Here is a 15,913-nt window from a genome sequence, read left to right as displayed (position 1 = left end):
CATGAATTTGATCTATTGCTTTAATTAAAAAAATAACATGATGCAATTGTATCACATGTCTTGTAGGAATGTGACAATCATGTGCATATCCTTAATATAAAACAATAATTATAATTTAAAAGGTATTAAAACATGTTTCGGAAATTTAATAAAAAGAATAAATACAGATACTGTTGAGACAGAAACCAAAACTATGCCAGCTATGTGGAATCAATTAGTGCTCTGTGAATCACCCCTATTGTGATAATGGTTGAGTCGTAGGAAGAGGTCTTTCAGATCAAAGGCAGTGTAATAATAGCCCACCTATTCTCTAGCGATAGCCTGTCAATATATTCATTCACTTTTTCTGCTCTGAAGAACAACAGTACTTCAAAACACAAAACCTCATCATGTTAACTGACTGATGTTTGTCTATGCTTTTATGTTTACTGTGTTGTGTGATTAGTTGGATTGACTTTGAGCTATGGACTATATGAATGCTAGGTGTCATATATTAACCTACAGGCTTTGTAGCCCCAGGGCGGTTCAGCACAGGTAAGCTCTTGGATCCACTTCTCACTCATTCAGAAAAACAACACTAGTATAAAAAGTATCAACATTGCAAGTTGGCAAGTGTGCAGGCCTAACACAAGACCTAAGTGAACTATATTGGAATTTGTTACTGATAAGCACAAACGTTATTCAAATGATTTACAGGTAGGCGGCCTAGACTTGCGATAGAGAGGTTACAAATTTATCCAGAACTGAACGCTATTAGGATTATATATATGGAATCTTTACATAATATTTGCACAATTTTGTATTGTAAAACAAGGATTGTATAATGTTTAAATCAAGTCTAAGACGGTCGCGCCGTAGCCATTCACAACCGCGAGAGCAAGGGAACCAAGGTAGCGGAGATGAGAATGAAGGAACTCGTTTAACTCGGAATAGGTCGTGGCGTATCACAAGACCGAAAGAAGAAAACCGTCAACCTACATATTTTATAGGATCATCCGATGATGAAGAACATGTTGAAAAAAAACGCAAAGCATCAACTCTATCGCATATCGATTCGAAAAGAGTTGGTTGCGAGGAATTTGAAAATAGAGGGCGAAGAAAAAGTGTAACCCAAAGATTACGATCAAGCTTCAGGCGGTCACGTAAACGAAAGGATACTTCAAATGATGATCAGGATGATAAAGTGTTTTTGCGGGTTCGTAGTAGACGAGCGTCGTCCGAACCCCCTAAAGCACGCCATCAACTAAGACAATCACGAAGTGTACCAGGTATGATATTTATTATTACTGTGTTATGTTTAGAGTTTGTATGTGCTAGTACAATAAACATATAGCATTCAACGTGAATGGAAATGTTTTGAATGTTCAAACAATCTTGTGAATAACTTGCATAGCATCATGTACCTCAATTCTATTTTCATTTGATAATAAATCATGTTAAAATGTTTATAGATGAGGTACAAATGAATTGTTGAATCTGAAAGAGAATTTTCTTAATGGTTAAAAAAAAAAGCATAATCGGCATTGCACTTGTATCCGGTTTATAATGAGGATAATGATGATAATGTACTGTCCATCTTCCTAATTAAAGCTGATGAAATTGATTGATGTTAATCCATTTCTGATTGGAATAGAATGTGACCAAATCTCAATTTGTCACCTATCCTACCCCGCTGTTCTCTATTATAAGAAGAAGATTTACAGTACTATAGTATAAATGATAAAATAATACAGGGTGAAAAAAGTTGCTCTTATATGCATACTAAGTAAGGTCTGGTGGTCTAGTGGTAAGAGTGTGTGCATATCAAACAGAGGATTCTCAGTTCGAGCGTCAGTTGTGCCAATTATGTTGTTGTTGTCTTTACTTTTTCATATTAGTAATTTGATGCAGTTGATCATTTATTATATGGCGTTTATCGTCAAAAAGTTCAATGTTCTATCTGCTTTGCAATGATGCTTGATGAATTGGTAGGTCAAAGGTTGATAATTTGGATAACAAATTTTAAACAGAAGTTTATTTATAATTAAACAGAATATTTATTCATCTCCTAATTTGTAGATTTTCTTTCAAACTATCTGTTTTTTTCTGTTAAAGCTGTTTAAATTAAACAACACTATATATTCATATGGAACTTAGTTTCTTTTTTTCCTCGATATGGATGCCTGGATGCGATAAAGTTATCTATGTTTTGTGTAGCAGACAGATTGACGGAGAGATATTAAACAAATGCTTGAGCTATTAGGATCGCGTAGTATATCAAATAATACGACGGTTTATATGAATTCCGTCATGATGATAGGAAAGTAAATCATGAGCAAATGTCAAATTGTTAGAAATATCGAATAATAAAACGATTCTATGCCGTTTGAATAATAATATTTTATAGAAACAGTGGTGTTAAAGTATCAAAATAATAAATTAATAATAAATTAATATTGTATGTTGGTTGATGATTATACAGTACTAAATGAAATATCTATTCTATAAATGTTAGCAGTCATAGAAGACTAGTGTCCATATTATAACAAACATTCCTCTTTTTTGAAGAATTCTTTAAAAAAAACATGTTTCCTCTCTGTGTCACCTCCTCCCAAACCCCTTAAATGCATTTCTGACCTGTGTTTGGATTAATATAAAGTAGGTGTCTCTTTTTTTCTAAAATGTGAGGTATACTGTAATGCTGTAAATGTTCAAATACTTGAGTATACTATTTGCTGATTAATATTATTAAAATTTAAAATAAAGTTAACAGGATACTTAAATTCAAATTAGGATTTCCTTTTTCCTCTGCTATTTCCTCTTTTAGCCGATATTTCTTGTAATTTAGAATAATAATTACGCAAAGTGTTAAATAATAATATTCTATCCCATATGACAGAATTAGGATTATAATAAGCCTACACAATGTCAAGGATGCAACATCATTTACTATTTAAACAATAGCATTCATCTATTAAAATTATTAAAAGCAATTCACGTTTATAAAATAAGTCCATATTTTTATAATGTAAGCATAGCATTAGATTTAGCATCTGGTTTTTTTTTCACCCGGAATCTCTTTAAAATTATTTTCTGGAAAATTGTTGCTAGTGTATATATAGTACAGTATATATAAATCATACTGTAAATTATAGAAACAGTGCTCATAATCGTAGTTTGCTTTACAATCTGAAGTGTGTGTTGTATAATAATATTATATTTTAATTTTCCTTAAACTGTAATAATTTGTTTTGGTTAATTAGGTGATCATTTAGAATAAAATGATCACCTATTGTTATTGTATAAAATCTTTATTATTATTTTTTTTTTTATTATTTTTTTTCTTTTTATTGTTTCTGTACACTATTTTGTGTAACAATTATCTAAAAAAGTTTAATGTCAATGATTACAAAAATTTCAGAATATCTTTCAAATAATACAACTTAATCCTAATAAGCTTTCCAGCGTGATCACTCATCCGTGACGACATTTATACGCCATTTTGCGAAATCACATTATCAATCATATCTCCATAATTCATTATCACATATTAATGAAATTCACTACACGTAAACTTCAGATCAAGGGTAAAAATATTAGCAAATAAAAACGCACGCGCACGTAGGTTCATGCGCGTGATATCGCGCGTTAAAAATTTAAAACGCTCAAAATTAAGTTTTGATCAATTTAGAGCATGAATTAGGCCATTTGCGTGTTTCAAAAAATTACTGCGCAAAAATGCGTTTTTGCGCGCGCGATACTTAAAAAGCGTAAAAAATATGAATTTTTTTTACAAATCTCATTCTACTCACCATCCTTAGTACATTCACCAAATTTGAGTCAGTTCCGACTTAAAATAACGCTATATGAGCACGTTAAAAATGACAAAATGCGCACATTTATTTTACAAAAGTTCTGAAAATGGTGAAAAATAGGTCTTTTTTAAAATGAAAATAATTCTTCAGAATGCAAGATGACCCCCGATTTTTTTAACTTATTCTGGAAGCCATTGAGTTGTAGATATGAATTCATGTACACATTTTACGTACAAAATGTTTTGACGTCATCAAATGGCCACTTGAATTTAAAAATTAGGATTTGTTATCTTTTTGTGTAGATTATCACATTCAACAGAGCGCATCTTGGTTATGTGTGCTCGAATTTCGCACAACTTTCAGTATGTGCTTGCTTAATTAATTATCTTTATCATGAGTTGACACTATCTTCATTTTAATGACGTCATCACGCGTAAAAACTTGAATAACGTAGGCCGTGTAATTTCACCTTCGCAGTAAATTTGAATATCTTACAGCTCTTCAGAATTGAAGGTTACCTTGATGATTATAATTTATTATGAAAGCTGATGAAATGTAGATATTAATTCATATAAAAATTAAGCCTATCGGATGTTGTAACGTTAACATATGGCCAGTTGAAGTGAAAAAGTAGTTTTTTCATATTTTTCGTCAAAGTTATACACAATTCAAAGAGCGCGCACAGCGCTTCTACGTGCCAAATTTTTTTCCAAATCTTATATTTTTTTGCTCAATTAATTATCTTTCGAAATTGTCATCTTAAAGTTTAGTTTGATAACGTCATCATGCCAAAAAATTAGAACATGTGTGTCCCGTAATTTCACCTATGCTACACTGTATATAGATATACAGTATATACTGTACATATTGTATATGGCATATAGGCACAACTCAGCACTATAAGCATATAATAGGATGGCATACATCAACATTTTCCGATCGTATGTTAACGTACGTGCATGTTTAAAAAAAAATTAATTTCAGTAAAATGATAAAAATGATCACCTATAATTCGTCAAAGTGACGAATTAAATTCTAGTTAGGTGATCATTTAGAATAAAATGATCACCTATTGTTATTGTATGAAATCTTTATTCTTCTTCTTATTCTTATTATTTATTTCTCTCTGTACAAATTTGTGTAACAATTATCTCAAAAAGTTTAATGTCAATGATTACCAAAATTTCACAATGTCTTTCAAATACTGTAACTTAGTCCTAATAAGCTTTTCAGCGTGATCACTCATATGTGACGTCGCGTATACGCCATTTTGTGAAATCACATTATCAATCATATCTCCATAATTCATTATCACATATTAATGAAATTCACTACACGTAAACTGCAGGTCAAGGTAAAAAATATTGGCAAATAAAAATTTGCGCGTTTCAAGGTCATGCGCGTGAAATCGCGCGTTAAAATTTTAAAAAGCTCAAAATTAAGTTTTGATCAATTTAGAGCATGAAATAGTCTATTTGCGTGTTTCAAAAAATTACTGTGCAAAAAAATATTTTTGCGCACGTGATATTTAAAAACCGCAAAAAATAAAATTTGATGTATACATCCCATTCTACTCAAGATCCTTAGTACATTCTCCAACTTTGAGTCCATTCCGACTTAAAATAACGCTATAAAAGCACGTTAAAAATGACAAAATGCGCACATTAATTGTACAAAAGTGCTAAAAATTGTAAAAATTAGGGCCTTTTTAAAATGAATATAACTCTTCAGAATGGAAGATGACCCCCAATTTTTTTAACTTAATATGGAAGCCAATAAGTTGTAGATATAAATGTATATACACATTAGACGTACAAAATGGTATGACGTCATCAAATGGCCACTTGAATTTAAAAATTAGTAATTATTTATTTTATTGTGTGGGTTATCACATTCAATAGAGTGCATCTCCGTTATTTGAGCCCGATTTTCGCAGAAATGTTAGTATGTGCTTGCTCAATTAATTATCTTTCTCATGAGTTGTCAACATTTTCATTTTGATGACGTCATCACGCATAAAAACTTGAACAACCTAGGTCGTGTAATTTCAGCTACACCATACATTTGAATGTCTTATAGCTCTTCAGAATTAAAGGTGACCTTGAAGAATAAAACTTATTATGAAAGCTGATGAAATGTAGATATGAATTCATATAAAAATTAAGCCTATCGGATGTTGTGATGTTATCATATGGCCAGTTGAAGTTAAAAAGTAGTTTTTAAATTTCGTTAGTCGTAGTTAATCAAATGTCAACGAGCACGCATTGCGCTTCTACGTGTCAAATTCTCTTCGAATCCTTATATTTATTTGCTCAATTCATTATCTTTCGAAATTGTCATCTTCGAGTTTATTTTGATAATTCCATCATACCAAAAAATTAGAACACGATGTGGGTCCCATAATTTCACCTATGCTACACTGTATATAGATATACAGTATATACTGTACATATTGTATATGACACATAATAGGTACAACTCAGCGCTATAAGTGTATATGCATCATGTCATAGGATGGCGTACATCAACTTTTTACGATGGTATGTTAACGTATGTGCATGTTTAAAAAATGTTAATTTCATTAAAATGATAAAAATGATCACCTATAATTCGTCAAAGTGACGAATTAAATTCTAGTTATTTATTAGTTATTGTAGTGCTGTTATGATGTGAACTGTGAAGTTTTCAAACAATGTTTTATTTATTTAGTCTGGAGATTGTTAACATAATGATGGTTGGTCTTTGGATAGACTTTGAACGTTTGTTCAGAATAGAGATTACTGCATTACTTGCCTACTTCTAGCTACTGTTTACTTTCTTTACTACCATTTCCGCCATGTGTGTGTGTAACTGTAAGGCCTTGTCTACACTATCAAACTTTATGTGACAAAAAAATGTGATGTCCCCATATATGGACATGATTATGTCATATCACTACCATATTTGGGTACATCACACTTTTTTGTCAAACTAGTTTGATAGTGTAGACAGAGCTTAACACTTCTGTACCTAGCAGTTCTGGTCTCGATCAATATATTCTCTCATTTGGTATTTTTTATTCTTTGCTCTGTAATGACAGTTAATCCCAGTGTCAAATCTAAAACTCTGTCTACACTATCATCAAACCAATGTGATGTGCCCAAATGTGGTAGTGATATGGCCAAATATGGTAGTGATATAACATCATCGTGTCCATATATGAGAATCACATTTGTTTGTCACACAAAGTTTGATAGTGTTTTTCAATATATCAGTCCAATAGATATTTAATTGATATTATTGTTTTTAGATATAGCCAATAAATAAAATACCAAATGATTTATGAACACAAGAGCTTTTAGATTTTGTTAATAAGACAATTTTATATTTTATTCATGTTAAAAGTTTAATTTTGTCCGTGGATAGAAACTATGACAAAATGAGTCACGCCGTCAAGGAACTATTAATGAACACTCGTCATGTGCTAATCATGATTCATGTTATCATAACTGTAGAGTAGTTTTACAAAGACATTGTTACATGACAGCCATGTTCAAAGTTAACGTGACGGACTGTACTGTAATAAATTTCAATTATAGAAATATAATTCATAACATTAGTGATTCTCTCTGTCAAGGATGAGGATTGATAAACTGCCTTTTCTAGTTTTTTAAACTTAATTTAATTCTTTCAATTGATTATTTTCAAAATAGTTTCTGTAGCATGAATTTAATTTTGTATAAGGTGAGTGAGAGAACCCACTTTTCACATTTTTCTATCTAGAGCTTGTTTGTTGGTCTTTCATCCAACCATCTTCAACATAGCATCTACCCAAGAAAGTACTTACTTGTTAGTACTGCTATTTTTGCCCCACCCACCCATAACTGTTTGGCACCCACCTGGCTACAATGTGTAGTTTTACAGCCTCTATGGATTGAACTCTTTGTACAACTCCTGTGAAGCAGATAAGAATGTGAACTTAAACCATTTAATACGAAGTAAGACGAATGACATTTCTTAGCTATTCAGATTTAACACCCAATGTTAAGCTCTGTCTACACGATCAAACTAGTTTGACAACAAAATTATTGCAGTGATATGCCCAAATATGGTAGTGATATGACATCATCATGTCCATATATGGGCACATCACATTTTTTGTCACATAAAGTTTGATAGTGTACACATGGACTGATTCTTCATCTGTCACCAAATGATGTATACAAGGATTGTATCCATTTGATGATTTCCAAATGTTATGTCTTAATTTATTCATAAACAGTCACTTTCAACAAGTATAGATATAGATCATTATCCTACTCTGTTTTATTGTATCCTTCCTCATTAATCATTATAGCTACATCATTGACATCCTGTAGGAACAAAGGTATCCTTTATTACATCCATCGTAGGCATACCAACTTTTGAACCCCAGGTTCCTATGAGAAAAACTAATTTAATATCTCTGTTATTATTTTACAAATAATGAATGTTTATGAGTTGAAGTGGATAGTATATGTGTTGAACAATTGACGAGGCAGGCGGGTTGAATAGGACAAACTTTCTCCCCATTAAACATACAAAACACTCTTAACACTTTAATTACTTTTTATAACATGTACAGTGTTGTAGAGTAAACTTTTTCCCAAATATTGGTAGGCCATGCAATATTTGAGGGACAGAGCAGTTGTAGACGGCGCATTCTACAGTGTTTCCTGTTGTACGTTATTAGGCCTACTGCATTAAATGCAAACAAATTGTTGCTATAGATATTTAACAATGTATGGCACATCAAATGGCAAGGATGCACGTAGGTGTGTTTGATAAACATTGTTATGACTTGTTGTTTTTCATAAATTCGCACATTAAAAATTCTTTTATCAGACTTTATTGTGTTACAAAATACTCCCCCATACCTATTATTAAGTTCATAATGTGAACACTCCCCCAGTGTGATTATAGTGTAGATTATAAAAACATTTGTTTGTAATCAGGGTAATAATGTGAAAGCCCCTATGGCCAAGTGAGGCGATATGAAATGTATCGCCGACTTCGCCATAGTCGTAAGCTAGTTAGTGTTAGAATAATCTGCTGTAATGAATATCAGTAGATTGGCAATAATGGGCAAACATAGCTTTCAATTCATGTCAAAGTGACAGATCAATATTTTCATAAATCTTCCTTTTCATTCTGAATAAATTTGCATATATTATGCAAATTTGAATATTAGTAGACATTCACGATTTTAAACGATGGTACATGATAATGTTACTGGGTATTTTCATTGTGTTTGCATTTGACTTCATTATCATTGTCGTTGATTATTACAATGTCGATGTCAATCTCATCTAGATTATCATAATATAATCAATGTATAATCTGCAATATTTTTTAATATAATCATTATCTTTATTATCATCATCATCATCATCATCATCATCAAGGGTTTTGCCATCTTTTTATTAAAATGAATTAACATTTCCTTTAAATATATACATATATTTATAAATAATGTAACATCGTGAATGGCTATAATCAGTTAATCATTATCATCTTCAATGATTATCTTTTAGCAGATTTTTAAATTTAAATTTTCTTTAATTAATTAAATACATGTTTATAATAACAAAGCAATGATAAAATTCATAAATGATAATACAGAATTATTGAAATCAACAGTTAGTGTATGTGTGATGATCCTAGGAACTTTGAGTAACAAGATCCAACCAAGCAAACATAGAGGGCCTGTTTCTGCTGAAAAAATAAAAAAAATCGATTTTTTCTAAGTACCACAAACCACAGAAATGATCGCGTTGCAACTGAAAATGTTCTCCGACGTTAATCGGTTATCTGGTAATCGCTTTTTAAAAATCACGTCATCCATACCCACAGCGCAGTTCAAGTTATGGAAGGCCGATGAGAGTTGGTTTGTTTACATCCTATCGCTGCCTAAAACTCTAACATGTAGGATTAAAAATTGAACTCGTAAAGCTATATTATTTGTAAAATAAACATCTAGTAAACTAGGCCTACTACCGTACCACATACAACAGAATAATGATTTTATATTAATAAGGGCACGTCGGCGATAAAAGTTAGTTTCGCCGTTCGGCGTTGGTTCTACTGTAGGGCCTAGCTAGTAGGCTATATATTTCTACCGAAACAACAGGCCTAAAAAAGGACATGCAAAACATCGTTAGCCTGGACTGGTGGAATGTAACGGTGTACTTGTAACGCAGAATCCTGGAGTCTCTCGGTATAATTCTCCCCCACAAAATAATAAAAATCAAATGTTTAACATTTGATTGTTATTCGGTCGGTCCACATCGCTGATCATCGTCGATCGCGCAAATAAACAGCATGCTTTGTGAATGAGAGGGTCGGGTTGCCATACTCTAGAGGTCAAAGTGGGGTCAATAATCGCTATTTGTGTTGCAGCTCAAAACTGCTCCGCAATAATCGGTTAAAACAAGAAATAATCGATTAAAACACGCAATGGATTGAGTGTTTTTAATCGGTTATTTTTAATCGGTTATTTTATTTTGCGCCGTTTCTGCTGCCCAAAAATAATCGATTAAAAAAATAAACGGTTAATAATCGATTATTTCTGCTCAGCAGAAACAGGCCCTAAGATATCAACTAAAGCCATCACCTACGGCTGTATGATATCTGAGTGAGGAATGTCTGAAAAATGTACTTTGCAAAGGGTAAGGATGATATCTACTACAACTGTAACTAATTTATTGAAAATAAAAAGTTCAATGTGCGAGAAGAAGAGTAATGAATTTTGAGTGAATCGATATTCAAGCATGACATTTAAAGGTTTAAAGCTCAGTCTGTATACACTAGCAAAAAAAGTGTGATGTACCCAAATGTGGTAGTGATATGCTTAAATATGGTAGTGATATGCTTAAATATGGTAGTGATATGCTTAAATATGGTAGTGATATGATGTCATTGTGTCCATAGATGGGCACATTACATTTTTTTACACCACTCATCAAACATAAACTGAAGTGCCTATATCAAAATGAGAATTTAGATTTTTAAAATAGTACTTTACGGAACTCCTCAGAAGCGGGTCAACTATAGATAGTGTTTATTATATCTTGCACTGCATATTCTCAAAATATGGTATTATGTGGTACAAATGACACCTTGCGATATTACAAGTGCTATGTCATTGTTAGCAGGCTTATTCATCCCCTTGACCTGCTAATGAACATCCAGTTGTGGTAAAGGTTGTGATCAACAACAAAAAATAAGAGTAACAGTAACAATTATGTTTAGTTTAATATGTCTAGTAGACCTGGCTTTTGGCGTTTTTTTTTCTTTTGTATAAGTGAGTGAGTGGCCGAGCGGTTAAGACAGTGGAACCGTAATTACGTAGCCATAACATCGCTAGGGTTCTAAGCTCACTCGCTCCATGGTTCTAGTGGTAGAACAAGTCTTCTCGGATAAGGACTATAAACCGTAGGTCCAGTGTAAATATCTAGCTCTTGTGCACTTTAAAGAACCTAGTACATCTTTCAAGTAGGGGATTACCTGGTGTAGTAGTACACACACAGCCACTGTCACTCACACATACTGGGCACTGTGGGGAACAGTAGTTTATTACTGAACAGGCTTCCCAGTACAAAGAATAAAGAAATAAAGAAATTATTATAGCTATTATAGTGTTCTCCACAAATTCAAAGTGGCTACTATATCAATGTGCACAGTGATTTACAATCATTAGTTTACAAGGTCCATTTTATCATGTTGGAGGATTTACCTATTAGGCCTAAATGTCTTTCTCTGTTAAGCACATTCTTAAGAACTTGTTCTATCAGGTGTTTTAGTTATCCCTGGATTAACGCCTTGCCGGGCACTGATCATTTAAGATTTTGCAACAATTGCTGGATAATAATATTAAATGTTGATATTTAGTTTGATGAACATTGTCTGCATTCCTTTGTAAAATTATTATTTGAGTCTTAGGGAGTGCAATAATTTTACTCTCCACTAAAGCTTGGTTCTCATTAGGATGCAACGCAAAGACGTAAGTCGCAGCGCAAATGAATTGACCAATCACAAGTGACAGTTATCTATCGATTGTCATTTGCGTTGCATCTACATCCTTGCATGGCGTCCTAGTAGAAACCAAGCCTAACGTGCAGGACATTGTTCTAGCATGAGAAGTCGTGAGTTACAACTCTGGTACTGAGCCAGGATTGAACCTTAGAAGGCATATAGCCACCAAGACACAGTTCCACTATGCTGTATCTCCTTTGTTTGACCATTTTGAATACGTCGACACTAATACTCATGATGTCTTGTATTGTTGAACCACTATGGGAAGAAGGAAATTATACATAAAGTTTAATATGATAATCAACGTCAAGTAGATATTCTGATAAAGTATTGTTTTTGGAATTATTAAAGTTCTTTTTGCTTTATGACGCTTTCCTTTGTTCAATGCCAATAGCCACCAACGCTTTTTAGCTACACACGTTTTCAGAACAATTAAATAAAATTTATACTTTGCGACGAGTTGATAATGGCAAAATTGACAACCATGCATAGGCAATCTACGTTTTGGCATTATTATAACATTATCAAGAATAAGTACGTATTAAATTCTTGACAACAAATTTCTAACAAAGGATGGAACTTAGAATCAATTATGATCTCCTCACGTTTGTCATTTTTGAGTTACTCCTCTTAATGTGAGATTAATCAGTGGATCTTGTGATACCTGTATGAGCTATATTCCTTCTCCTTGATTTGGACTGCAGTACCTGCATACTAATCAACTGTTTTCGTTTGCAGGGATAATGTTTATCGCGTGTTATTATAACTGTGCATTAAAGTAGAAGATAAAATGTTAATGTGATCTTGTATACTACCTCCTGATAATGATGTACAACCAATTACACTCCATGAAATCATGGAGAACAATAACGAATAAATTACAAACAAAATAAATAAATTACAAAGCTCTTGTGTCATAAATAATAATATTGATATGCTATTCAGGGGCATCCCTATTAATATTAGAGGACCAGGTACACTTTTCCATGAAATTTATTAGGGACAATATATGTGTTAAAATTGAAAAAATTCATCTCCTTCCAACAAATACTATTTGATAATATTTTTGTTTATGGTGAAGTAAAAAGGTTACGTTGAAACTCGACGTTTCATGCGTTATCATCGCACTTTTTTCAATGTTGTGATGTCAACTTGGTTTACCGACACACTGATCATGGCATAGTCATGCGATAGTCATGTGATATATGTGTTACCACTAGGGCCAACCTCCATTAAGGGGACACATTTGTGGGTTCTCAAGATGTGTGACCTTTTGTATCAGTTCTACTTTTTTGGAAAATGATTCTTATTTTTCTGTATTGTTACTCGCCCAACAAACTTGTTTACGTTTCAACCAAACATTCATATTACGTTATTAGCTCTAGTATAAATATCTACTGTGTATGTAGCCTGTATCATAAATACCGACAGGAAAAATTCAGAATTATGTGTGGAAAATGAATAGTGACTCACCTGAATAGATTATGTTGTCATTATCAAAATTGATAACAGTATTCAGAAATTACAAATAGACTGTTTAATCTGAAGGCCATTAGGATTTTACACTAGGTGCAATTCTATTCAGTCCTTCGAGAATATCTGCCAATCAAAATACTAAATTCTTTGATTTATAAATCACAATAAAACTGCTATTAGGTGTAATTATGAATATCAGAATAGAGACGTTGAAGTAATTAATTTAAATGCTCATTGATATGGATAAGGCTGGCATTAGACTGCCTTGCCCATAACTAGGCTGTGAATAAACAATACATATTACACATCCGTTTTACCAATGGATTTAATCTAATTATTAATATAAATTTGAATTGTTGTAAAATGTTTATGTTTATGATGAGTGTTATAAAAATATTTAATAGCACAGCATTGTTTATTTGACTTGATTTATACAGTTATAGAGGAAATATTTTCACCAGTGCAGCAGACTAGCAAAAACTAGAACTGCAGTACCTTATTCTATAAGTTACAGATGACAGTTTAAAAATCATTATGAAAAACTATTACAATCAATTATATATTTAAATTGTTTATGTCATTATAATCTTAAATATTTATTAATTTAGTTTTTTTAGTTTTTTCTTAACGAGTAATATCAAATGTTATTTCCTTTTTTAATCACTTTTTTTCCTTGTATTGAATGTTATTTGAATGTTAATACTGTCTTTTATGCATTGCACGTATCCAGATGAAGTGACATTTAAATGGTGTATTACATGACAATTTCATTAATTGTAATCAACTGAATTTATTTAGCTGATAATTCTTAAATGTCATGACAGATGCGCATGTAATATATTAGTTTTATAGGATCAACGACATTATCTTTCTTTTTTCGTAATAAACTTTTAAAAACTTTATACAGTATTTGATGTCTGTGTTCCACATTTCTCCCTTTTTTCTCCTTCTTTATCCTTCCTCCTTTTTCCTTCTGTTTTAACATTATATTATTGTTTCCATTATCACTCCATTTTTCAATAACCGAATTGGTTTACATTTTGTTAAATGGATTTCTGTTCTTAGCAATAATATACTCACAACACTCCATTGGCAGGGAACATTTTTGCCAGTGTAGCATATCAAAAAGCTATACAAAACAACCTTATTGCTACACATTGTGAAAATTGTGTAGCAAAAAATACAATGCAAAACTATGTTTCTCGACTCAAAAATCAGTTTGATAAATTGAAATTTTTCCCTGGTTGGCCACAGGTTCAAGTTCACCTCGACCATAGTTCTAGTGGTAGAACATTTATGTATAGAATAAAGTTGACAATTTTGACATTATATACTGTAGATCTTGGAGTACTGTAAGTTATTCCAGATTTTGGCAAGTGATATGTCCACAGTATCTAGTTTTGTCTTTTGGGGATGTTTTTTATAGATTTACTTTGGTTATACACTTTACATGTCGTTAAATTCAGATATCAGAGTAATTGTATTTTATGTTCAAATATTTTATTACGTTTCTATGATGTTTAGGTCAATTTCGTTATTCTTCACTTTAAGAAATGTCAAATGAAGTATAAAAATACTTTGATGAACTTATTTTAGTGATCAAGACGATCTTTCTTCGAGTATAAAAATACATCATGTTTGAAAAATTTGACTGAATATAGTTCTTGAAGAACAAATAGACGATGTATTAAATGCTATTCTATAGAGTATTTGTAAGCTGTCACTTTATCATTGAGGTTTATATTTGTAAAGTGGATTTTTATATTTAGCTCGACTGCGCGTCAGTCAGAGATGACTCGACTGCGCGTCAAAAATGACTCGCCTGCTCGTCAGCGATTGAAAATTGCAAAAAGATTGCTCATTGTCGTACACTTAGCATCGAGTGACAGAGATAATTTAATAAATATGTCGTCATTTTCACGTGTCTTCGCACGTATCCCCCAAAGGGAGAGACATTCGAGGATCATTAACAAGTTTGGTTAGTGTGCGACCTTGACAATGCTAGGCAACGTAAGCTAAAAGCAATGGAAATATGAAACAATTAAAAGCTCAAGGTTACCTAGAAATAATTTGAGAGACTTATGAAACATATTGTAGTCTGTAAATAAAATAAAAACAAGAAATTAAAACACATTTCCATTTAAAATTCTCTTTAATGTCATGGTATATTAATTACAAACAAACCCCCCCCCCCCCCTTTTTTTTTTTTTCAGGGAACGCCTGTTTATATATTACTGTTATATGCATAGATTTTAACATTATTATTCTCCTGCCCATATTTAGGCACATGATGAACTGGAACTAGTACTAAATTGAGCGAATAAAATGGGTTACTATATCTGAGTAGGGGTTACTATTGGATTAGAAGCAGCAATCAGGGAGCTCCCTGCAGCAATAGAGTTCTACCATAATGACCTTCATCTTCTTTATATAATAATATCTATTATTACACTTTCATTCATGCATTTATTCTTCATGTCATGTTACCGATTCCATGTATTTCATCGGTTACATGAATATTCTGTATTTGGCGATTCATACATTATTTGGCATAACCATATTAGCTAAATTCTAAAATGTTATTCATCAAA

General features: G+C 32.1%; 1 protein-coding gene across 4 annotated transcripts in view; it reads left to right on the top strand.

The window, feature by feature from the left end:
* The window catches only part of LOC144837227 (uncharacterized), a 122,600-nt gene that overhangs the window by 63,395 nt on the left and 43,292 nt on the right, over positions 1-15,913 (top strand). Inside the window, exon 1 of one of the 4 annotated variants that reach the window (XM_078692251.1) lies at positions 48-1,268. The exons of 2 other annotated variants lie outside the window; for them this stretch is intronic. In XM_078692251.1, coding sequence (XP_078548377.1) covers positions 824-1,268 — 445 coding nt within the window. In that variant the 5' untranslated portion in view covers positions 48-823. Of the gene's footprint in view, positions 1-47; positions 1,269-15,913 lie in introns of those variants that run through there. One more of the 4 variants, XM_078692248.1, reaches the window with a different exon arrangement.

The sequence above is a fragment of the Antedon bifida genome, chromosome 3, assembly GCF_963402885.1.
Source record: "Antedon bifida chromosome 3, ecAntBifi1.1, whole genome shotgun sequence".
Classification (NCBI taxonomy): Eukaryota; Metazoa; Echinodermata; class Crinoidea; order Comatulida; family Antedonidae; genus Antedon; species Antedon bifida.
Note: the sequence above shows the minus strand (reverse complement) of the source record. Positions and strands in the feature narration are given on the sequence as shown.